Source organism: Catharus ustulatus, chromosome 25, assembly GCF_009819885.2.
Source record: "Catharus ustulatus isolate bCatUst1 chromosome 25, bCatUst1.pri.v2, whole genome shotgun sequence".
NCBI lineage: Eukaryota > Metazoa > Chordata > Aves > Passeriformes > Turdidae > Catharus > Catharus ustulatus.
In genome coordinates this window covers 4,147,469-4,172,374 of record NC_046245.1, presented here as the reverse complement: position 1 = coordinate 4,172,374, position 24,906 = coordinate 4,147,469, and the positions used below count along the sequence as shown (strand labels likewise).

The 24,906-nt window shown below is 42.7% G+C and overlaps 1 protein-coding gene across 2 annotated transcripts; it reads right to left on the bottom strand.

The window, feature by feature from the left end:
* Window positions 1-944: 944 nt before the first annotated feature.
* Window positions 945-24,685, bottom strand: MAPK14 (mitogen-activated protein kinase 14). Of its 2 annotated transcripts, none has more exons than XM_033080007.2 (12): window positions 24,243-24,685; window positions 17,614-17,743; window positions 15,400-15,458; window positions 14,970-15,081; window positions 14,445-14,474; window positions 13,990-14,037; window positions 13,453-13,567; window positions 12,457-12,528; window positions 7,094-7,173; window positions 4,547-4,625; window positions 4,100-4,273; window positions 945-3,316 (listed from the first exon to the last, which is right to left on the bottom strand). In XM_033080007.2, exons 1-12 carry the CDS (start codon window positions 24,356-24,358, stop codon window positions 3,249-3,251), a joined length of 1,083 nt encoding a protein of 360 aa, XP_032935898.1. In that variant the 5' UTR covers window positions 24,359-24,685; the 3' UTR covers window positions 945-3,248. The 2 variants fall into 2 exon arrangements, with proteins under 2 accessions (XP_032935898.1, XP_032935897.1); XM_033080006.2 differs by lacking the exon at window positions 7,094-7,173 and adding an exon at window positions 5,083-5,162.
* Window positions 24,686-24,906: the final 221 nt, after the last annotated feature.

Below are 24,906 nucleotides of genomic sequence, written 5' to 3'. Positions count from 1 at the left end.
CACAGCTGGACAATAATTTGCAACTGTTACGTGTTAACTTCATGAATTAAGTAATTTGATTTTATAGATGGAGTTGTTTTTTTATCCCAGTTCAGTTCTCAATGATTCTGGATTTTTTTTTTTTTTGCTGATCAGGATATATTGTAATAGTACATTCTGGAATTGTAAATCTTGGGAGTTTGGGATTGTTTTTGGTTTTTTTTTCTCCCAGAAAGGAACATGACTGGTCCTGTTTAGGCTTTCCCCCCCCCCCTCTCCTCAAGCTAGCAAACAGCAAAAGTGAGCAGGAAGGCTCATGGAGCTGAGGGAACACCCCCAGCACTGTTCTTGATCTTTCCTCAGAGCAGCTGCTGGGGCAGTGGGGAGCAGATGCCTGGCTGGGATCAGCATCACCTCCCTTGGTTCATCAGGACCTGGAACTTCAGTGATTGTGGGATGTGTGTGAAGAACTGCGCTGGTCAACCCAAATTCTTCTGAGGGAGTGACACTGATACACAAGAGAAGCTGGAAAAGCTCCACTGTGCTGATCCTTCCACCACCAACTGGATGGCAGCTGAAGAGGAAAAAGGAATCACTTTTAAATAGCAAACAAACACAACCCAGTCCTCCTGAGGGAGGGTCCCAGGTCTGGGGAAGCAGCAGGACTCTGCTCTGTTCCTGTTCAATTAGAGCTGCCCTGCACTAAACTGAAAATAAAACCTTGGTGGGGCAGGGGGGAGGGTTCTGTGTCCAGTACTCAGGGTCTAACTCAAGTTGTTTTTGTAGCAAAGAATTCACTGGGGACACAGACAAGAAGCCCCAAGGCAGCAGAGTCAGGCACCAAGGCAGGGCCTGGTCCCCTCCCAGGAGCATCCCCAGGATCCCCCACAGCACAGCACAGAAATTCACACCATGTTACAACTCAACACCTCAGTGCAAGAGGTTTTCAAGGACCAGCAGTGCAGTAAATCTGAAAAATAGATTTTATTTTTAACCAGTGGTATTGTGACATCTTATCTGGCATAACCAATTACAGCAAAATTCATGGATAGAAACAAAATAGCAGATCTCTGCTTTTGGGTGCAGGTCCTGCCCAGGCAGCTGAGCACAGCAGGGCCCTGGCAGCAGGGAGTTTGTGCCCCAGGGGCTCCCTCAGAGGACAGACTGAACCATTCCCACTCACACACACAGACACACACACACACACAACACCGAGTTTTTAAAAATCTTGAGCAGTATTTCCGCATGAAATCACACTGTAGCATCTACACATAAAATGGCTGATAAAAATAATCTTGCTGTAGGTTTACACAGTATATCTACATTTTCATTTGAATACCCAGCCTGCTGGCCCAGAAGAAAAGAGAGGGTTTTTTTTTTTGTCTTGGATTTTGTTGGGCTGTGGAGAGTTTTATCCTAGAGCACAACAGAGCTGCTCTCTTCATCTCAGCCCAGACCTTTATTGAACGTTTGGCCTGAAGAGATCTCTGGGAAGTGGCCTGGGAAGAATCAATGGCTTTGTCATCCATGTCCCATCCCTTTGTGCTGCCTCTTCAAACACAGGGCAAAAACACTACAAAAACACTCTGTGCCCCACAGGTAACAAGAATACAAAATACTGCAAAAGCCTTTCTCCTCATACACGGGGACATTGCCCACACAGGATGCCTGCAACAAATTAAAGTCTAAAAATGTTTCCTCCAGAAGCCCTAAAATTGGGCTCCTGAGCTCCCCAGCTACAGATGGAGCACACAAACATGCTGAGAAACCTCCCTCCTGCCAGTCTCTAACTCTGGGCACTTTGCTCATGCAGAGTCCTGGAAAATACAAAATATTTGAACCATGTTTCATACTCCCTTCTCATGTTTCCTCAGGCAGAGATCAACCTGCTAAGAAATAGCCAAGAAGCTCTTATGTGAGAGGATAAAAAAAACCTTCTAGTAAATGTTAGTTTTATGTATATAAATATTTGTATTTAAAGATATAGACAGTGAAAGGGTGATTGTGTGTTTATGCATGCTTATTTCTTTGCTTTGGGTTCCAATACTTTGAAAAAAAACTCTTTTCAGGAAATAACTTAAGTTCTGGCACAAGATACTATAGTCATTTCTTTTTTACACTTGATCTCCCAAGAAACCTTTCAGCCCAAGCTCTCCTCCTCTGCAGGGAGGTCAGAACAAAGAAAAAGGTGCATGTTTCTCTGGTTGGACATGACATCCTTCCCTGTTGAAGCCTCTAGGATGGCAGGTATTTCACAAGGAGCTGCAGCACAGGAGGAAGGGTGCTGTGATTCTATGGCACTGCCTGAGGTACTCAGTAAACACTTCACTGATGACTAAACTGCCCCCAGTGCCATCCCCAAAAAGTAAGGACAAAAATCAAGCAGCTCTACATGCACATACAGCTACAACATGCAAGAACACACCACCTTGTAGGGAACAGAATACACAAATGTGTGGCTAGCAAGGACCTTCCCCAACCTCTGGCTCCTGGGAGATAATGCTGAGAAGCCTCAGAACAAGAGGAGGAGGAAAGGGAAAAACACAGGAATACCCAATCCAGGGGTTGAAGTTGTTGCCTCAGAGTTACTTCCCAATTACATTGAGTTCATGCCTGGCTACCTGGGAGCCCTCACCCTCAAGAACAGTGGGTCACATTTCCACCCCAGACTTCCTTTCCTCTCTCTCCCATTCATTTAAGGCACAAACATATTTACAGTTTCAAACAACCTCTTTTCATGTTCCAAGAATCAGACACTGGAAGGCCTCGACACTCTGCTGTACCAGGAAGATCTGGATGTAAATCAGACACCTGGCATTGACCAAGGACATCCCTCAACCCCACCTTCAGTCCTGAAGAAAACAAAGGACTCCCCAAACCTAAAAACCACCTTGCATTCTTTTTGAGGTTACTCAGTTGTAGGAGAATTGATAAATGGCAATGATTGCAACCAAACCTTTACCTGTCACCTTCCCCACCTCACCCCAGCAGTGCAGACTGGTGTGCACTGTTACTCTGGAAGAACTAAGTGCAGTCAGAACAGGTCTCCAGAGGCTTGCCCCAGGCTGTACACAGAATACAAGAGCATGCAGCATGTTTACATAGACTCAGCTTCCTTCCCTCCCCCCTCCCTCCCCAGTTCAACACACACAAAACCCCTCCACTAAGGAGAATATTGTTGTGATGAGGCACTTGAACGATAATTGGAGAGTCCCTATGAAAAGGCCTTCCCTTCACAGTGAGTGGGACAAACAGAAGAGAGCAGTTTCTCAGGACTCCATCTCCTCTTGGTCAAGCGGGGGTGGCACAAAGCTGATTACTTCATCATAAGTCAGGCCTGAGGGAGAAATGGGACAGAAACTTAGCAGCAGGACTGTGATAGCACTACCAGACACACCTTCATGCAAGAAAACCTGTGACAATCTCAATGTTCTAACACTATTTTAAACAAAAAGTATTGTTTAATTTAGACAAAGAAGAAAAGAATGGTTCCACGGCTCTCAGAGACCAACACACACAAGAGAAGATACTTCCAGAGCATTGAGGAGATGTGAGTAAGCTGGAAAACAAAGATATGTTTGTGTGCTCCCTGTAATAATTAGTTACCAGGGACTATGCTAAATATGCACACAGCATGTGGTAGATTCACTCAGGGTAACAGGATCAACAGCATGCCAACATTTTTATCATTTTCTTTTGTGCCTCTAACCATGACTTAGCTGAACCTCAGCTCATGGGGTGGAGAGAAGACTGAGGGGACACTCATCAAGGTCTGTGAGGGGCAGCTCCAATCTCTGCTCTGTGACAGTGACAGGACCCAAGGGAGTGGCTGGAGCTGTGTCAGGAGGGTTGGGCTGGATTTCTGGAAAGGTTCTTCCCCAGAGGGTGCTGGGCCAGGCTCCCCAGGGAATGGGCACAGCCCTGAGGCTGTCAGAGCTCCAGGAGAGTTTGAACAGTGCTCTCAGGGATGCACAGGTGGGATCTGGGGGCTGTAAAGGACCCCTGTGCAGAGCCAGGAGCTGAACTCCACAATCCCTGTGGGTCCCTTCCAACTCAGGATACTCCACGATTCTACAACCACAAGAGAAGCTGGTTGTGTCACCCCCTCCCCCAGACTCACTTTTCCATTCTTCAATCTCAAGTTCTCTGCTTTCAAAGGACTGGTCATAGGGGTCAGCCACGGGCTCATCATCGGGGTCGTGGTACTGGGCGAAGTAGGCGTGGGCCAGCGCCTCGGCGGCCGTGATGCGTTTGTCCGTGTCCAGGACCAGCATCTTCTCCAGCAAGTCCACAGCTGCAACAGCACCCCACAGAGAGGATTTCTCACATGAGCTGTGTGACTCTACTCTGAAATGTAAAGCTTCTAACAGCCCAACATAGATGAGCAATCTCTAGCGTCTCAGGACCCACCCAGCATTTTCTTCCCCTTAACTCCTGGCACACATGTCCTTCACAAACATAACCCTGTCCTGCACTCCTCCTGCAGCTAGAGCAAAGCTTTGGGAATCTTCTGTGTCCCAGGACATGCTGGCTTCAGTTTCAGGAAGATTTAATAAACAGCTCTTACCCAGGGGATTGGCACCAATAAACACGTTTTCAAAGTTCATTTTCGGCATGTAAGACAAAGACTGGATGTAGTTTCTTGCCTGTGGAAATAAAGCTCTGTTGAAGTATCAAACAACGTCCAGCCAGCAAGACCAAGAACTTTTCAACCATCCTGATTATTATGGTCTGTCTCCTTGCTTACTCTAACACTTACTGAGCACATCAGCATTACCCTGCCCCAACCAAGGCACTCAAGACAAAGAAGAACTGACATTACTCGTGTAAAGTAAGACTGGAAAGCAGAGAGGTGCAGAAGAGCTGTCCCTGCTGTCCCTGGCTGAGCTGCACAACACAGCACACGATGCACAACCAGCTCACGCATCTGTGGTTGAGCACACACTGTCCAAATCTCTTATTTCATTTAGTACAAAAACCTTGCAGAAGAGCAGGAATTAGTTGCCCACCCCATGCCACATGCAAGCCTTTAACTCCCAGAAGTGGTGAACACTCCGAGTGCAGCCCTGCCCTGCAGACCCCCTCGCTGAGCTCAGATCTCACCTCGTGGCTGGGCATCCTGTTAATGAGATATGCAGGGGGCGTTCCCGTCAGACGCATGATCTGCTGAAGCTGGTTAATATCTTAAGTGCCTCGTCAAGGGCTTTGTTAAAATCAGTGCAAAAACCATTTCAAACAGAAAACAGTCGCATACAAAAGCATCTCTCCTGCAAACCACAAGGCAAAAGCCATACAGGCAGGGCTCACTGATTTTTTTAACTACCTGTGAAATGTTCAGCAATTACACGAGTGAACACTTAAAGCAATGCAGAGTCACTGCTCGGTAGGTAACTGCCAGTACAGAAAGTATTTCTGTCCAATGGAAGTAGCATTACACTCCAACAAGGTTGTGTTCACATTTCCCAGCACTTTAAGCCATCAGAGCAGACATTTCCTTTGGCTGAGGCTACTCCACAACATTTTCCCTGTGCTGTGCAGCTACAGACAGCTTCAGGAAAATGAACAAAAATAAAACAGAAACAAAAACTGTACCCTCTGCACTGGTTACCAGCTTTTTTTTTTTTTTTTCTTGCTGCATAGAAAGTGCAAAGTTTGTTGTGGTGCAAAGTGAAACTGGCTCACAGCTGACACCTTCTGAACAGCTCTGAGTGCCCTTTGACTGGGCTGGGTGACAGAGAGCATTAAATGCAAGATTAGCAAAACATTAGCACTGCATAAAACAGAGTTAGCAGGTATCAGTGAACAGGGAAAGTGAGAGTAAGTCAAGTAATGCAGCAGAAAACCAGAATTTGTTATAGTGACACACACAAAACCATCAAACACGTCAGAGTTTTGCTTTTCCCACACAATGGGGAAAAAAAAGAATAGAAATAGTATTTTACTGCCTTTTTTTTTTTTAACAGACTTGTTCCAGACCCAGATAAGAACAATTCTTTGTATTGTGCAATAATGTTTAAAAAAAGACCCACTTAAACTTACACACACAAATTAATCCTCTGCTTAATTTAGCCAACCTTCCATCTCATGTCTCTTGCTAATCCCCTGTACTTCAAACACCAGAGTAGCCCTAAGGTCAGTTCACAGGGTAACCAAATCAATCTGGGTTATTCAGCTCTAATCTCTCCAAAGGTGGAACATCCCAGGGCTTTTTACATTGCTGGGATATTCAGCAAGTTGACCAGTTTACCCCAATTTGCACTGCAGCAGGTGCTATTCAGGGCTAATCTCACATTTGTATTTACAGTCACCGCTACAAGAACATTAAGTTGCAGCACTACATAATCGTCTCAGCACTTTGCAGAGCTCTGACCCTCAAACAGCAGTGACCTCGGTGTGCATTCACCTGCTAATCCCTGCCTCTGCTTTATTCACTTCAGGAACAGGTAGAATTAAAGGCCATTTCCCACTGTGTTGGCACAAGTTCACGATTCAGGTGGCTGAAAACAGAGGTCACCCTCCCCAAGAGGAGCTGCAGGAAGGGTTTTTGCTGCTCCCCCATACAGCAACATCCCACACAGCTCAAGTGCAGAGCAGCCTCTGCTGTGTGCCCTGGAGCAGCTGCTACAGAAAGGCACCTAAAAGGTATTTTCTGCTACAAAAACAAAGCTATGGCAGCAGTGTTTCAGAAATTAATCACACTACAGAAGGGACTGTGTGTGTTTGGAGGATAACACACCTGCTCCTATTTAGAAAGATCCTTGGCTGTGCAATCTGGAGAAATAACAACTGAGACAAGCCTCAAGCTCTTAGATGTGAAAAATACTTCCCCAGTAACACCTGATCATACAATAGATCAAAAGCATAAACCCACAAACTGAGAGAAAAGTCACGAAGCAGTAAAATGAGAATATGAAAGGATGAAATCATACCATAGGAATAAAGATCAGGTACACAAAGCATAAGAACTTAAAGCCATCCAAGAGCAAAGAATTACAAAGGAAGGAAAACAACAGAAAATAAATCCCAACACATTCTACAGATAGACTACAGGAGAACAACACACAAACTTGGGACTTCTGAAAGGGCAGATATTACAATCAAAGTGTAAACTCACAGACTCTGAGGAGATTTTCTTCAAAAGCTCAGGCCCTGGGGTTCCAACGAGTCTCAAAATGAGCTTCAACTGATCAATATCTAATGATGGACCATAAAGGAAAATGCTGGGAGAAATCAAAATGAAAAGTGCAACACATCACCCTAGTAATGTTGAAAATTAATTCCTGCCAAGGCCTTGACTGAAAAGCTATTTTAGGCAAACCATATTCATTCTTCTTGTTTACAGCTGAGTATAACTGAGCTCCCTCTGCATCAGACAGACTGAACATCTTGTCTACAGATACCCCACATGCATTTAACTGGGCACTGCATCCTCAACTATTTTGGAGCAGAAATCTTTTACCCCACTGGCAAAGGCTGAATTTCCATGCTCCCTTCACCCCCTCAGGCCCCACACCAAGCTGCAGTTAGCAGGATTAGGTTGCATTAGTGACAGCTGAAGTAAAGCAGAAGGCTGGAAAGGGTAGGCACTCATGTTAAGAAAGTCAAGGCTTTTTGTGAACACCTTCCAAGCTCTCTCAGCCACTTCTAAAGCTCAGAAGGTGAGGAAATGATTGGACCCTGCTCATTCCCTGCAGCATCACTCCACAGAGGCACACCCTGCTGCAGCTGGCACAGGCTCCTGCCCTGGCACCTCCTGGGCACACCAGGGCAGGGGGATCAGAGCACCTGAACATCCCTTCTGCCCTGCAGACCTGCTGGAGCAGCAGGGAGTAACAAAAACAGGGGATCAGGTTTAACACATCTCTGTGGAAAGCTGTCAGGGTGGAACATTGCAGCTGGAAATGTTTTAGCAGGAACAGAGCTCCCCCAGCCTGAGCTGTGCCCCCCAACAAGGCCTAGGTGACAAAACACAACTGAGGGGGGGAATTCATCAAAGACACTTTTATGTCTAAAACTCAAGACACTAAGGGAACACAAAGCATCCTGTTTAAAACCATCAATGCAGACTCTCCCTTCTTCCCTGAATTATCCTCCACAGGGATTTCAGACTGTCTGTAATGTTTGTATTTGCCTTTAAAATGACACCAAAGTAGCTACACAACTTTTTTTAGACAATCATGTTTTCTGGGATCAATGCTTTCCTGATGGCTTAAGATGCAGTTGCAGTTCCTTCTTAGAGTATTTTTTTTCATTTGAGTACTACAAGAACTTAAAAAATTGTCACCTGTTTAAAAAAAACCCTAGAAAACAACTCAGAATTCCTGTAATACTGGCAAACTCTGTATGAAGGAAATCACCAATGCTTTGCTAAAACCCTCATCTTTTGAGGTAAACTTTGGCCTGAAATTTTATCTATCAAATTAAGAGTCCTGGAATGAGCAGTTTGTTAGAACAGCTGAATTAATTTTTCACTTGTAAAGTTACATGGCAAACTTCTAGCTACTCAGAACATTCAAAATCTAAGTAAATCCAATATCTAGTTGGATTTAGCACAGCTGAATTGCTAACTCTGAACAGTCAATGCTTAAAATGAGATCAGAATATCCACTGCTGTAGCAGAATTAGCAAAGAGCACTCTACTAACCACAACTGGCTCATTTCAATTAGATTTTCTTCAGAGCTATTTAAAACAGTCCTTACATCTTTCACTTATTCTTGTGCAAGCAGCAGTTGAAGTGCAAATTTTAGAGTGCTAACATGCCTCAGCTCAGTTTAAATATTAAAGTGATTTAAAGGCATTTAAGAACCTTTGCACTGGTGTGCCAACAGTGTTGCTGCCCTGTTTGCTAGTGGATGATACTTCTCAGAAAAACAAGAAAAAACACAGAATATGGAACTGGAACTGCCAAAACCCAACCCTGCTTCTGATTTCAGGCCTGCCATCCCTAACCTGCTGAACTGAGCATTCTAACTACAGGACCCATCACACCCCAGATAAATGAGCCACAAGCAATTAAAGACAAGGAAGAGATTTAGTAAATACAAAGCAGAAGGAAAACACCACCACATGTGCATGGAGAAGGAAAGCACAGCATGCAAACCCCAAGTGCCATCTTCAAGGTGCTCCCAAGGACTGATGAAGGATTCTAAAATTCAGAAAATAACCTGCTATCACCTCCAGCAGCAAATCTCACAAGATTGCAAGAGCTTGTCCAGGCAAAGCAAAGTTCCAAGTTGTTTTAGCTGCCACCACAAGCAAGAATAAGGTGTATCAGAAAAAAAATGTAATTTCAGACTGGTTAGTTATCATGGAAGTTTCATAACACTGAATAAAAATAGTAATAAAAAAACACTTCAGAGTTTAAGGGAACACAGTCAACTTAAAACATACAGAAAAATCTAGATATTCTTATTTTAACTTTATGTGATTTTATGCAAGTCAAATATTCAAACAAAGTCAACTTTCCTACTTACTTGTATGAATCATTCACATTACAAGAGCTGTAAGAATTTAATACAAGTGACAGATACAACAATACCAGCAAAAAGCCTCAGCTGAGCCTCCCCTGCACAGAATATGTTGAGTTGGAAGGGACCCACAAGGATCAGAGTTCAATGCCTGAAGGACTCTGATTTTCATCACCTCCTTTTTTGGTCTCTGATTTCTTTCCCACAATCTTGATCCCCTTCTCCACCTCCTGGCAGAGATTTTAGCAGTATTAGAAATCCATCTTTCATCCAAATGCTTCTACCCATAATTACAATAGCAATAATTCAATTATCTTTCATTCAGTTGTAAATTAGAAGTATTTCAGCAATCCTGCAGAGCTAAGCCCAAATTAACCATTGTTTTTTTTTCCTAAGAGTATCTCAATTGTTGCTTGAAGTCAATGACAGCTGTGTTTAGAATCTCCATAGATACAGAAGTTTAAACTCAATATTCATTTATCAGAGGCATAATCATCACAGACAGCACTGAAAATCATAATTTCAGAGTCCAGCTTTATTACTTACCTGATGGAATGAACTCACAGCTTACCTGCACTGAACAGGGACATCCTAGGCTGCACAAAGAAATGTGATGGACTGTAAACATCAGAGCATTTCTGCCAAATCCTTGGTGAAAGGGACCAACACTTCAAATAAGAACCCTCTGAACAGGGGGATGATCATTCTGAGAAGCCATTACATATCCTGTCACTCTAATTTTGGAAATGTAAGGCTACACAGTTGAGAAAATTTACATCTTGAGACCAAAAAGCAACTCCTTCAAATTTTCAGCTGTGAAACAGGAGCAGTTTCCAGCAACACAAGGAATTTTCTAGAACTGCAGTGGACACAAGGCAAACATACCTTGAATTATTCATGCCAATATTAATTCCAAAGTCAGTAAGTCAGCAATTGCACAGTGACACTACAGGAGGAACAAGGGCCTCTGCAAATGTGGGTACAATGAAATTAAGAACCCAGAACTACCCAACAGGATCTAAACCTGGAAAACCCCTTCAACTCTCTCCTAAAATAATGCACATATGAAGATTTCAGAGAGCCTTCCAAGACAGAAAGAAACTAGGACTGATTTATCCTAATCCTGTTTGCTGTCTTTAGGTGTGAGCAAAACTGGAGTGAAAGCTGCCAGCCTGGTCCTTTCCAATCCATGCACAAACAACATTCAGAACCAACCCTGCTCCCCTTTTAGTTTTAACCTCATGTTCAAAAAGCACAAACAAAGGGAGGAACCACACAGAAGGACTGGAAGAATTACAGTACTACAAAGTTTTGTCTAAGATAGGAAAGGATTGGGTCTGCTTTTCTTAAATCTAAGCAACTCAGAACAGAATGAGCATTTAATTAAAAAGCATTACTGCTATTTGCAAAACAAATTGAGCATTTAAAGTAAATCATCACAAGCATCTGCTGGGAGACATAAATTAGTCAAGTACCTTATTATGATAAAGCAAACAAATTAGATCCTAGAAGTAAACTTCATTTTGCATTGCAGATATCAGTGGCTTTAATTTACAGCTAAGAACAGAGTTGGAGAAAAAACTTCTCAGCCTCAGAAGAATCACCATTTTGTTCACTTCATAAAAACCACAGAATAAATCAAAATCATGCAGCATTTCTCACACATTACAAATCCTATTACAAATATTTTAGTTGCAAGCATCAAGCTCTTTACAATGTGAAGTGTCACTGTGTTGTTAGGGTCAAACAATGGCAACAGCTTTAAGGCTTCTGTTTTGTTTGAATGAACAATTCTTGGTATCTCAGTTTTTCTTAAAAGAAACTGAAAAAAAAATCTTTTCAAACCAACCTACACATGCTGAATCAACAGATAAAAATATACCAGCTTTTGTTCAATTCAGTTTCTGTCTCTGACAACAGAAAAATACAGCAGAGATGACTACACAGTACAGTACAACAAATTAAAAAAAAATTTAGAGAGAAATTATGAGATGGAGTCAAGCAGAAAGAGAGGAGAAGATAAAGTTCCTCCACTGAAAAGGGACGTGGCACTGGAATGAAAGCTTCTCAGGAGGGAGTTTTGGAACCCAGATGCTTCCTGAAGGTAAATTGAACAGAAGGCAGCAATTCCAACACCAGATTTGTTTTCAAGTGCTAATATACTTGAATTAACTGACATAAATACTAACAAATTAACAAAAGTTATTAAAATGAAGAAACTGTGGTTGAAAAAATAAACTTTGGTAGAAGGTGAGCAATGTAATTTTCTCTGGCAAATTAAAGCCCAATTTCTAGGCAATGAAAAATCTTTCAAGTATAAATTACACCTCAATCTTGTGTGGCTGAACAAAAATCTTAAGTGCAACAATTTGCATCAAGTGTCACTTCCAGTTTCCTGGGAAAATATGATGAAATCTCACAAAGTCCTCTCAAATTTGCCAAAGTGTCCTACCCAGTCCACTTTGATGAGGCAAAAAAAATATTTTTGAAAGATCTTATTCAAGGTTGATTTTTCACACTGTGAAAGAAGTTCCCAGTCTGTTAACAGTCAAGCATGAAAATGGAACCTAAACATTTCAGAGCAATTTTAATGAGAACCCTGGCACTAAAGAATCTGCAAAGCCACTGCTCTCACAGCCAGGATACCTCCAGGATAAAAAGGAGAGAGGCCAGAAGGGAATCACATTTGCAAGAAACCTGAAGCATGAGAGGATTCTTGGCAGACATCCATGCAAGTGTTAGCTAAAAACTCAAGTAATAAATTTAAATAAACTTAAAGGAAAGTAACAGAAGCAAACAGTATGGAAATCTAGTGATGACAACAGACAATAAAGAGGAACAGATGTGCAGTAAAACCAAGAACTCACCTCCTTGTACTGTGAGTAAAAGAAGCCATTAATTTAAAAGCAAATGAATAAAAATCCATAACTAAACCCAGAACTTATTTTCTTGCCAATTATGTGAAAATGAAAATCTAATTTCAGAACAGAAATTATTTCTAAAGGATACGGTCTGTGCCAGGGAACAATGTTCTTCCAGTCAACAGCTCAGCCATAATGCATCCCACTGACCAAATATCAACTGAACAAAATAAAACAGAAAAGAAAACATGATGCATGAAAATACAGCCTGAGCAGAACCATCCCATCCAACCAGTGCTAACAGCTCCATCCTTGATCAGCCTCATGGCACTGAAGCAATCTGAAATACACTGCAAACCAACTGGGACCATTCTGTGTCACCTAAAACTTGTACAAGTAACAGAAATCAAGATCAGGCAACTCTTCCTTCCAGACTATAACATGACCTCAACACCACAGAGCTGGGGAGGAATGTAAACCAAAGAGGAATAAACCTGTCCAAGAGGACTCTGAGGAATGGGTTTGCATGTGGCTTTACCTAAATGCTGCCCAATATTGCACTGCAGATACAAGACAAGCCCATACTGGTGCAAGAGAGGAAAAACCCCATAAGAGACAGATAAGTGAAACTGGGGTAGCACATCATTTTCTTTGGTGCTCTCCTGTACAAGAACTATTCTCAGACTCTGATTCTCTTCTCTGAGCCTGATCTGCAAGTATTGCTGGAGAGAAGATACTGGAAGCTGTGAGGTGATAAATCTGTGAAGAAGTGGCTAACAGGACAGGCAAGGATGAGAGATTTATCCTTTTTTATCATTTCTTCACACTACAGCTCCAGACATTCTCATTCCAGTCACTTAATTTAAAAGCCACTCTGCTAGGAAAGGAAGGGTTAAGTGCTGACAATATTTTGCTGATTGCACTTTCAAAGGTTCAAATTTAAAGAAGCCTGGTGAATGTTATGACAATGATTCTTAACTCCCATCTGACAGACTGTGGTTCAAATACCAACTCCGAAGCACAATGACCAGGAGTGCCAATCAGATGAAGGGGAAGCATGTGCAAGGAAAATCTCTTTTTTTCCTCCCTCACAATTCAGAAATTTGACAAAACAGAGGATTCTTGTGCTGGCTAAAGGCATCACCTGTCTGGTTGTAGTGCATCCAGTTGAGCATGATCTCAGGAGCCCTGTACCACCGGGTGGCCACGTAGCCGGTCATCTCATCGTCCGTGTGCCGCGCCAGCCCGAAATCCAGGATCTGCAAACACACAACACCAACCTCTGCAGGGCAACAGTGCAAACTGCCCAGCACAAACACCCAGGCAAGCACTGAACTGGGCACAGGAGAGGTGTGAGAGCTGCAAAAACAGATTATGAAACCAAATTTCACAACCTGTGAAAAGACACTAGGCTAGAGCAGCGTAGGACTCGACAATCAGAATTCTGTCTGGGTATCTTGTCTCAAAAACAAGTAAACACAAACTAAAGCTGTTAACTCTGCACTTTCATGATGATTCACTAAAAACACACAAAAACCACATCCTTACAACTCTACAGCTGGGAAGCACGTTATTACTTTCCTGTGAAAGCATTTTCAAAAGGAATTGTTTTGACACTTAAGTTGCAAGGGACATTCACTCAAATCTCAGTCAAACAAAGCAGGTTTTGAAATTACATTACCTTTAGCTCACAGTCTTCATTAACAGCTAGGTTACTAGGCTTTAAATCCTAAAAAATTAAACATCAGCATTAACAGTGGAATATGTGTTGTCTCATGAGTCTGAAGTAGATAAAATTGTAAATGGAGATGAAAATACAGATTCTATCTGAGTGCAAATACTAACTTTGGGTAAATTGTTTTATCAGTCAGAAATCTCTCCTGTGGTTCTCAGATGTGTCACATATAACCAAAAATACAACACTGGTGCTGCATATTTGTATTTAAGAGAAAAACTAATTCACAAAGGAAAATGGATCTTGACAACCACTTCCCCTGTTCAATCTTTTTACTACTTAACCAAAATAATTCACAAAATTTTCTCTCGTTTCTCTTGGTGCTACATTGTAGAAGTCTACGCTTCATTTTTTAAAGATATTGTTTGACTACAGGAAACAATCTTAGAATGAATACTCACCCTGTGTATTATGTCAGCTGAATGGATGTACTGTAAAATAAGATGACAAAATTTATGTAACAGTCCAAGCAGTCACCTCCTCATCTCTTCCCTAGAAAATACTGCCCTACCCCAGCCCACACAATTCAGATGCTCCAGTCTGGCTGCAGAAGGAACCAGCTGTGTGTCTGTGGGTTCCAGGTGGGTGTTCCACTTTGCCTCTCCTTAGGAACACCCTGCAGTGCTGCCACCCCAGTGGAACAACACAAGTAAACAAAAAGTGAAGAAATGGAAAATTCACAGCCAGAGCAGACCAGAGGGCATCACAGTTCATCATCTCCCAAACTCTGCCCATAGGAACACATAAAAATTACAGGTAACCTCACTGATGCAGAGCTCCAGAAAAGCAGAAGTGAAAGAGCAATAATAAAATGTTATTCTACAATACTTTAGGGAAGTTCCAGAAGCCCCTCTATGCACTCATTGAATCTCTGAGGATGCAGCATTCCCCAAGAACTTCCACCCCCATGGTGAGCTGTCCCTCACCTTCAGGCCCCGAAGGATCTGGTAAATGAGAAACTGCACGTGGTCATCAGTGAGCTTCTGGCATTTCACAATGTTGTTCAGGTCTGCTCCCATGAGATGTGTCACCAAGTACCTGGGAACAAAAGCAAACACGTGGGCTATGAAGCAATCTCTTGAATAGGATTAGGATAAAAATTCCCTATAAATCTCCAGTAGCAGAGCTGACTGTCCCAAAGCAGACCTGACACTTTCAATAATGTGATTCCAACAGCACTGGGCAGCACACAATTCTGACAAGTCCAATAGCTTAGAATTTACTATAACTTTGTGCTAGAATTCAGGATTATTTGTGAGTGATAGCAGACAAAGAGACAAATATTTCTGTCATAACCTGGGAGGCATAAGGAGATAGAAAAGACATTTTGCTGCAATCTTCAGAGAAGTTACCTACACATCATTGAATTCTTCTAGAGATTTGGCAGGGGTGAACACGTCCAACAAGCCAATCACCTAAACAGAAAACAGGGAAGAGAAAAGCTGTGAAATGTATTTATAGCACACTATGATACAGTTACTAAGATCCTCTGTGGCACTGAAGTATTTATTGCAGTAGATGTTTCACTTCCATCTGTTCAGTGCTGTGCTTTATGCAAGCTAACAAGGCTCCTGGAACTTGAAAACCTGAGGCAGACACACGTGAGAGCTCTGCAGCTCCATTTACTTGCTCCAATCATCATGAGCTAGATACAGGATATAAAAAACACCTCATGTCCAAGCTCCTCAAACCACCACACCTTCCACATTTGCTGCTGTGTTCTGTGCCATATAAAACCAAATGGTTTTTTCAAAATTGAGATCTGAATAGTCAAGTCTAGCACTAATATGCCTGCCTGAAGCAGCTCTGAGCACCTCTGCATCTGCAGGATTTCTAAATCACAACCTAGATACACTTCCCACAGATAAATGAAGCTATGATGAACTGATAATGTATATATATAGATCTGTAAAAATGTCTTAACTTCCTTTTATTCCTTGCTCTTAAAGATACATAGGTTCTTTGCAATGCCAATCAAAAAATAATAATGAATCTCAGACAATTGTAGTCACAAACTAATTTTCATTGCTTAACCTTATTAGGTTTGTTTATTTTTTGTGGTGTGTCAATAGATAAATCAAAGCTTTCCTGTTTGAAGAATATATCAGGTATGAGAAAAGGTCCAGAAAGAAACTCCTGAGTACTCCTGGGGATGCCATGATACAAGGGGCAATGGCTTCCCACTGAAAAAGGGCAGATTTATATCAGATATTAGGAAGAAATTCTCCCCTGTGAGGGTGGGCAGGCCCTGGAATGGATTCCCAGAGAAGTTGTGGCTGCCTCATCCCTGCAAGTGTCCAAGGCAGGTTGGATGGGACTGGAGCAACCTGGGACAGTGGAAGGAATCCCTGCCATGGCAGGGGGTAGAACTGGATGATCTTAAGAACCTTTCCAACCCAGAGCATTTGATATTTCTGTGGATATTGAGCAGGATCAGAAGTTACCTCTAGTGCTGAGACAATGGTTTCACAAAGGAAGAATTACTGACAGTAACACACACGTGCATCACAAGTTGCAGGGATGTGAGCCACAGTAAAAGCATCAAGATGATTTATGGGGCAGCAGCTGCTGAGTGCAGTGGTCAGAAACCACAGCACACAGCCTGCCACAGCAGAACTTCTGAACAGACCAACCAAGGAGATCCTTACAGTCAGACTCTGCTTGCTTGGCTTTTTGTGCTAGGTAACCCTCCTGGCTTTGCTCAGCTATGCCCAAAGATTATTTCCCTTCTGCCAAGACAGAGTTTGCTGGGACAAAAGAAATCAAGAGCCTTCCTTTCTTCTTGATGTTCTGACAGCTCTACCAAGAGCTGGTTATGAGAATTTTTGCTCCACTGCACACAGAATTTGCTCCAAACACCATGCAGTATAAATATGTTGGCATGTTAATGTCACACACAGAGGAAACTGGTCAGGCAGTTGTCTTCTATACCAAATAGAAGCTTTATCAAAAAATAGTTCAACATAACATTTGCCACCTTCTAGCTTGTTTCCTTGTTGATGATTAAAGTGGATGGCTCGTATGAACAGCCATCTAATTTCCACCCCTTCATCACCACCCCATTTTTCCTCCCTATTTTACCCACAGGAATCTAATGAATGTCTGCTTCATAACTTTCTGACAGAGGCAAGCCAAAAAAAAAAGTTCATAAAACTAAAAACAAACTTTGGGATTTTCTTTCTTTAAATAAATGCTTAACATAAAAACTGCAGTTTACTACAAGTAACCAGGAGAATGTGACACCACCTGTGTCCCAAATCCTTATGAACTTACTAAAGAGCAATTTTGAGATTATTCTAGAAAATACTAAGATTTCTTAATACAAAATTGCTTATAGTGGGGGGTTTTTTAGGGGGTTGGTTTTGTTTACTGCATGATATCCTACCTCAGTAGAAATCAGCAGTTTTGTTTACTGCATTATATTAGAGCTAAGCCCTAATGCCTTGGACTACTGCAAGCTTTGCATTTAGCATTAGGAAAAAACCATATGCACCAAGGCATTTAAAAGCATCCTGATGGGTGCTCAGTCCAATGTGAGAAAAGCACTTCCCAGCCCCTCCCTGCACTCACATTTTCGTGTTTCATGTGCTTGAGCAGCCGCAGTTCCCGGTACGTCCTCTTGGCGTGGATGATGGACTGGAAGGGCCGCGACAGCTTCTTCACAGCCACGCGCAAACCAGTCTTTGTGTCAAAGGCAGAGCTGCAACAGAGCAACCAAATCAGCAAAGAGCAGCCCTCAAATCCACACTGATTCTAGGCACTGAGTTGTGGCAACACCGTTTCTCCAATGGAAATGATTTCTAGGTATCCATAACCCAAAATCCCCACATCTTTACACAACTCTTGGTTTCTGTAGAAAGTGTTTAGAGGATGAGTCTTGTCCACAAAGTAAAGGGAAATCTTGGAGAAAAAAGAGAAATGTTTATGATTTTGCTGTCTGAAGTGCTCTTGAACACAATTCTGCACTAAAATTCTGGAGAGAAGAGTCCTTGTCAATACTGTCACTCTTCCTAAACACACTTTCAATCACCACACTTGATCACAAAATGCTATGCTCAAAATACTATTTTCATGGCTTAAACCATAGAAAAATCCAGGACTTGTGCCTAATAAAATCAGTTATGATTGTTGTTAACCATAACTGAAGCTGAAATTAAATTTCTTTGGTGAATCCCATGCAATCACCAAGTTCTGTTACACAAAAGTGCATGTGATAAATGATATGTAGCTGTACAGCACCAAAACTTGTCCCTTTAGCAGAAACCTTGGACATACAAATAGTATTTGTTCTCAAGAGTCCATGAGGACTTATTTAATCCTGTTCAGTAACTAAATACTTACATATATTACAGTAAAATTATATTTTAAGTAATTCTTTATGCAATTTATAAAGCTCTGGTCTCTCCAAAAGGAAGGAGGAGAAAGAGGATGTGAAATCAACACCCAGCTCAAGACAACAAATATGGGGAAAGTATGGAATGTAAAGAGTCATACAAGGACAATGCTGCTTGATTTTCCTGCTGTATTTATGATTCAGGTGAATTCCTGATTCCATTTAAAAGTGAGTATGCACCAGCTCTTGATAAACATCAAGCAAAAAGGAATGTTACATATTTATAAAGTGTGAAATATAAAGTTTAACTAACAAAGCTCACAACCAATCCCAAGAGCAGTCCTGGAATAAACCCACAATTCCATATGCAAACCACAACACCCACCCCAGCAAAGGAGCCACTTGAAATAAATGCAGCTGTCATTTACTTTTAAAGCAAGCACCAAGAATTAACCTGCAAAAAGACTCCTCATCTCAAATTTGCCCAGTTTCCAAGGAATTGGGTAAGTGAGGTTGATGAGAAATAGAAAACACAACATCAGCACCCTTCTGTGAGCAGTGACCCTTCCCCCAGGCCCTGGCAGGGAATGGAAAATCCCTCTGTGCACAGTGGAAGAAAAGCATCTCCCTTTCTATAAAGGGCATGCACAGAGTGGAAAGAGCTCTCTGGAAAACACACAGGAGTACAGCAGGTCACAGGAGCAGCAACCTGCCAGAGCTGAATTACTCAAGCCACATCCAAAACCATCCACTGGCAACTACTTCCACATGCAAGTCATCCTTTATGCCTCAGCCTGGCACACAAAAGAACCTATCAAGCACTCATTTTTTAATGGTGATTTAAAATTCTCAAGTTTTCATACACCATTAGAAAAAAAAATAAATATTTAAGTGGTAAGACTTCATGAAATTTAGAAATTTTTTTTTTCAGCCTCAGGTAAAATTCACCATCTTGCAATACACAAATATCCCTAGTTCAGCCTGAAATCACTTGCCAGTGTTTTACTGATACATAAGGTGTTTTCTAGGACTTAGAGCAAAAAGAAGAGTAGTCATCATTATTCAGCACTCATGGATCTTCACCAGTTTCCAAACATTTCAGGTACAAAATGCAGCAAATATCAATAACTCTCATCTTGCAAAGGGGATCCCCTGTATCTCAGCCCTCCACAGGCAATTTTCTCTTCTGGTTCCCAAGATTTTGAGATTTCAGAGGCACCAGACATAGGATAAGCTATTGCAGGATTCAAATTAAACTCAATTTCACCTTTTCCTTTTATATTACATTTTTTGGGGTCATATCAAGCCACTGTGCTGTTGTAGCAGCTGTACAACCTCCAAGGAAATTGCAGGCAGCAGTGCTGGTTAAACTGCACCATGCACAAACCCAGGAAGGAAAATTCTGTGTAACTGCACATTCACAATCTAGACTTGAAGTCAGAACACAAAGTTTGGTCATATTTGAGGCCTAAAGACTTTTTCCCCAGAGATAAAATCATGCTGAGTAATTTTCTGCCAATACAGATAAGTGGCTAATGGTTCCTGCAGAGCTCCAGGACAGCTGTCAGCTGGAGAACATTTTAAAGAACACTAAGCTGCCTTTCATCACAGACTTAAAACAGCTGCATTACACTGATCATATTTCAGCTAAAGAAGCCCAATTAGGAAAAAAACCTGCATGATCCACAGTTTTAAATCCCTTTTAAAACAAGATCAGCACAAATTTAGAATTTATCACACTTTTTTTTTTAACCTCTTACACAGTACTGTGCTATGGCAAATGAACTGCATCCACCTCACCATGAGTGAGCTAAAATTACAATTCTGATCTAACCTGAATTGAATCCAGAACACAGGAGGTAGAAGAAAACAATTATTTTAGAGAACCTATCCACTGACAGTAACATTTGAAGCACTCTGAGGAACTGCAGTATGAGCACAATTTATTAAAATATTAGATAATCAGAATGCTGATTTTTGTGCAAAAGTTATTTTGCTCAATATATGCTGCTCATTGTTAGTGCCTCTGCAAACACCCAAGCTAAGTGAATCTCCTCAGTGCCACCTCTGAATTTATGCACTCCTCATCAGACAGAAAAACAGTTAGTACCTGACAATTCATTATTGACTGCAGTCATTTCTGTACCTGCACTTCATTCATCACCCTCCCAACACATGAGAAAATCAAATATTCTCCTGTGCTAGCCTAGCTTCTGCTTCTAAGAAATCTCTCTACAGGACAGATCTGCTCTCACTAATTTCCCTTCTTAATATTCCAAGTTCCTCTACAGCCCAAACTCCTTGCCAGCACTTTCAGAGCTCTGCTCACAGCTTTTCTGTGCCTGCCCTTCTCCTACTCAACTCCCCCTTCCTCACACATCTTCTGCCAATCCTTCCTGTGTGCCTGCTTCATCCCACTCACTTTTACAGCTCTGTTCCTATCACTCCTCACAGATCTGCCACACCTCACTGGAGGAGCAGGCACCTGTCCCTCCAAGCACACACAGGATTTGGAGGCACTTGCACACTCTGAGAAGGGATTAGGGAAAAATCCACAGAGGAGCTGTTTCTGCAAAGGTGATATTTAGGGTTATTTCATTTCCTCTGCAGCCTAATGTTTTAAAATTTCTTCAATCTATAATGTTTTAGGGAATTCTCTGGGAATTCTCAGTATCCAAGAAATTCAGACTCAGTACAACTGTGGGTTGAAATAGGAAGAAATAATTGGTTTTGGAAGGCTGCATCACCTGACAATCTATTTTTAAAAAAAGCTAAAAAAAATCTTATGCAAGATTTTGAGGAAGAGTCTTGTTTGTTCTATCCTTTCCAAATTAAGGCAATACAGATAGATTGCAAAGCAATTAAACCAAGCCCTATTTTACAAAGGCATCAATACAACAAAGAACAGCTGCAAAAATACAGCAATGAAGTAAACTAAGAGTTTACTGAATGTGCTTCACAGCCTTTTAGAAATTGATGGCAGAAATTGTGAAAACACCATTTTGCTTAGCTCAGAGCTGGCTGAACTGATGCCAGGAGCTGAGACTTCCCTCCAGCACACGCAAGAAATGAAGCAATGCTCCAAGTGAAGTGTGAGTCACCAATCAATCCCATCCCTGCTCAGCAACTTCCCACTGCAAGATCTTGTACTGTCTAGGCCCCTCTCCTCCTTACATGAAATATTACAAAATGGATCTATCAGGAACCCTTTTTTTTTTCAATGCAGGTCAGGTTACAAAAGCATGCAAAAGACTGTGTTGTATAAATACACAAAATGTTACAAGAATGAATGAAGCAGCATTTCATCCAACAGATGCCATGACAATTGTTATGTGCCTTAGGAAGAATTAATCTGAGGATACCTGTAGATTTTTTTCAAAGTTTTGGAGGTGAATCTCTATTTGTATCTCCAACACTTGCAGTTTTAAAAAAAAATGGATCCTGAGAACTACCTGAGCTGGCTCATTCTTCCAACACTGCAGTATTTCCTCTCACTTCAGGCAGGTGTCTCAGGCTGCCTGCAGAAAATGCCTCTCCCTCCATCCCTGTCTGCACAAGCCAGGTTTGTGTAGCAGGGAGTTGCAAGCCATACTCACAGCACATTCAAAGCAGCCTACAACAGCTCCATAGTTTAAGTGACTCATCTGGCAGCTTAATGCTTTCTTTTTTTATTCATTTTCCCCTCCACTTTCTGGAGAGTTCTCATTTTCAAATGCCTCGTTTTGACAATTTGAACAACAGAGCATTTGATTACATTTGAATATAAAAATGCAGTGAACATACACGAAAATATATTTATCCATTTTAAGGATTGTTAAAACACCACTATGTACTATCCCAACAGGGATACACCAAACTCCAAATTAAATGAGGTAGCTTTTTACTGGAGAGAAAAAAAACACCTCTAAAGGGACAGAAAGCAGAACAAGTCCTTGCAGGAATACCCTAAATAATATGCATCACCACTTGTAGCTTAAACATGCAAAGCTTTTTTTTGTTTGCTTGAATTTTTCAATTCTGACATACTTTCCATATCACTATATCTTTTCTGAAAACTATTTTTAGAAGAACACAGAGGAAGTCATTAACATGGACTGTAAAACGACTCTGTGCCACATGTCTGAAATTGCTTCCAATACAAAAGTGTTGCACTTGGTCTGAACAAAGTTGCACAATCTTCCAAAGTTTTGACACAGCAAAACAGGAAATTCACGATGCAAACTCTTTAGTTACTGGTTGAAAACAAACTTTGCAAGTATTACATGTACAGTGGAGATTGTAGGGAGGGAGAAAAGAAAACAGGAGTGGGATATATGATGTAGGATTAACCTCAAAATACAAAGGACAAGGCACTGAGCAAATTAATTTCCCATTACATTTCAGGAGTTGCATAACTCTGTGACACTTACAGGGGCATTTATCAGCTGTGTCAACAAGGTCCTTCTTTCACCAAAAGAAACCTGTCTATTCTTCCAATCAGAATCATTCTATAATTATATTTTTAAAAAAAACCAACAAACCACACCTCTGCAAGTATACTGGTTATTCTTGCTACAAAATTGATCAGCCTGGTTTACTTTTATGAAATGCAAGCCTCTGCACACTTCAATCACAGCATTTTAAAAAATGCATGTTATTTATGCTCAATTTACCAACAATTTTATAACAGGTTAAGAACAGCTGAGTATTTAATTAAAACTGCAGCACATGCAAAACAACTTATTTCCTTTACTAGCAGAATGCAGCATGTGTCCCCCCTTATGATAAAATTGATATCCATAATGTAAATTTGTATATTATGTTAATAAAAACATGCATGCCTGCTTGAACACAAAGCAGCTTTGTAATTATGCACCCATACCTCAAAATTCTGCTCATACTTTGACAGAACCAAAGAATAAAAACTAGAATGCTCATGGGGAAGATGTTACTTAATCGAAGGAGGCTGTAATCTGTGAACACTTTACTAAATGAGTGCCAAAGTCTACAGTCAAACTGATTCAAACACTACCTTGTCTTTAAGTTTAAGCAAAGTATGCAGCTCTATTTATGTTTAATGATCCACTGCACTTCAGCAGAGAAGCTACAAATTAAGGCTGCATTGTGTCTCACATGGAGCCTGCTTTGTTCCTACTAGGTAAGCATTAAAAACTAAACTCTTGGAGCTCCCTGTATTTCTGCAGGTCTCAACCAGGACTTTACTCTCCCTGGGAGCACATGCTGCAGTAATTCTAGAGCAATAAAACGAGTCTTCCTTCATCTATTATTGCCAAGAAAATATTGGTGCTTTTAAATCCACTATAACAAGTCAGGGACACAAAAACAGCCCTCACAGCATTCTCTCCACCTTTTACCTATCAACAATTTCCAGATTAAAATACAATTGCTTCAAATATAATCTATCCTCCAGAAAGAAACTGGGACAAGAGCTGCCAAGCCAGCACTCTGCAAAGGCAGCTCAGGGGGGTTCAGCAGGCTCCATCCCTCTGCACTCCCCACACAGTGACTGCAAGAAATGGCACTGGAATATGGAATATATCCACATGAGCTCATTCGGGGCGGGGGGGCCGGCAAGGACACATTATTATCTTCCCCTGCAAAAATGTTTCAGAGCCACCTGCCATGTGGTGCAATCCCCGACGCATTCCAAAGACGAGACTGCGGCTTCCCGGCAGCACGGCGCGTAAACCCGCGAGGGAAAATGTCCCTTGCAGGAGGCTGGGACAGGGACCCCCGTGGGGACAGACGAGCCCCGCCGGCCGCGGTGCGCGCCCCGCACGGATCCTGCAGGGCAGAGGGGCCGCGGGGCGGGGCAGCGACCCAACGCGACCTCCCCCGCACAGCCCCGTCCCCTCCCTGCGCTCACCAGACCGAGCCGTAGGCCCCGGAGCCGACCGGGGAGAGGTTCTGGTAGCGCTCGGGCACCTCCCACACCGTCTTGTTCAGCTCCTGCCGGTAGAACTTGGGCCGCTCCTGAGACATCTCGGTTGCGGAGCCCGCCCCGCCCGGCCCGGCGGGAGGGGGAGGCTCTGCCCGCGGCTGCAACAGCACCGCCGCCGCCACTACCTCCTTCTTCTTCTCCTCCTGCAGCAGCAGCAGCAACAGCAGCAGCAGCGACTTCTTCCTTCCTTCCTTCCTTCTTTCGCTCCCTCCCCTCAGCGCTCCCGGGCGGGGGCAGCCCCGCAGCAGCGACGCCCCCGCTGCCGCCGCCGGCCCCTCACGCCCCGCCCCGCGCCGCCGCTGCCCCCCTCCCACAGGCACGGGGGGCGAGGCCGAGCGCGGCCCTGTCACCGCCTTCTGCCGCCGCTCTCCCTGCCTGGGCTGTGCCGCGAGGGGCGGGATGACCCCGTGAGGCGCGGCCGGCGGTCGTGCGGCCAGCGGCGAGCGAGGCGGGGGCACCGGCGTGCGGGGCGGGGACACGCTCCCGCCGCAGGTGGGACGGCTCAGGCGACACCGCAGCCACTGCCTCCGCCCCTCGCGGCACAGCCCGGGCGGCGCAGCCGAGACCTGGCCCCGTACACCCCGCACAG

What these genes read in the sequence shown, in the direction of transcription:
- MAPK14 (XM_033080007.2), bottom strand. Translation starts at nt 24,358, where the DNA reads ATGTCTCAGGAGCGGCCCAAGTTCTACCGGCAGGAGCTGAACAAGACG. An exon ending in GGGGCCTACGGCTCGGTCTG is followed by an intron (nt 17,744 to 24,242) that starts GTGAGCGCAGGG and finishes GCTCTGTTGCAG; the next exon opens with CTCTGCCTTTGACACAAAGA. An exon ending in AGATCCTTCGGGGCCTGAAG is followed by an intron (nt 14,475 to 14,969) that starts GTGAGGGACAGC and finishes CTTATTTTACAG; the next exon opens with TACATCCATTCAGCTGACAT.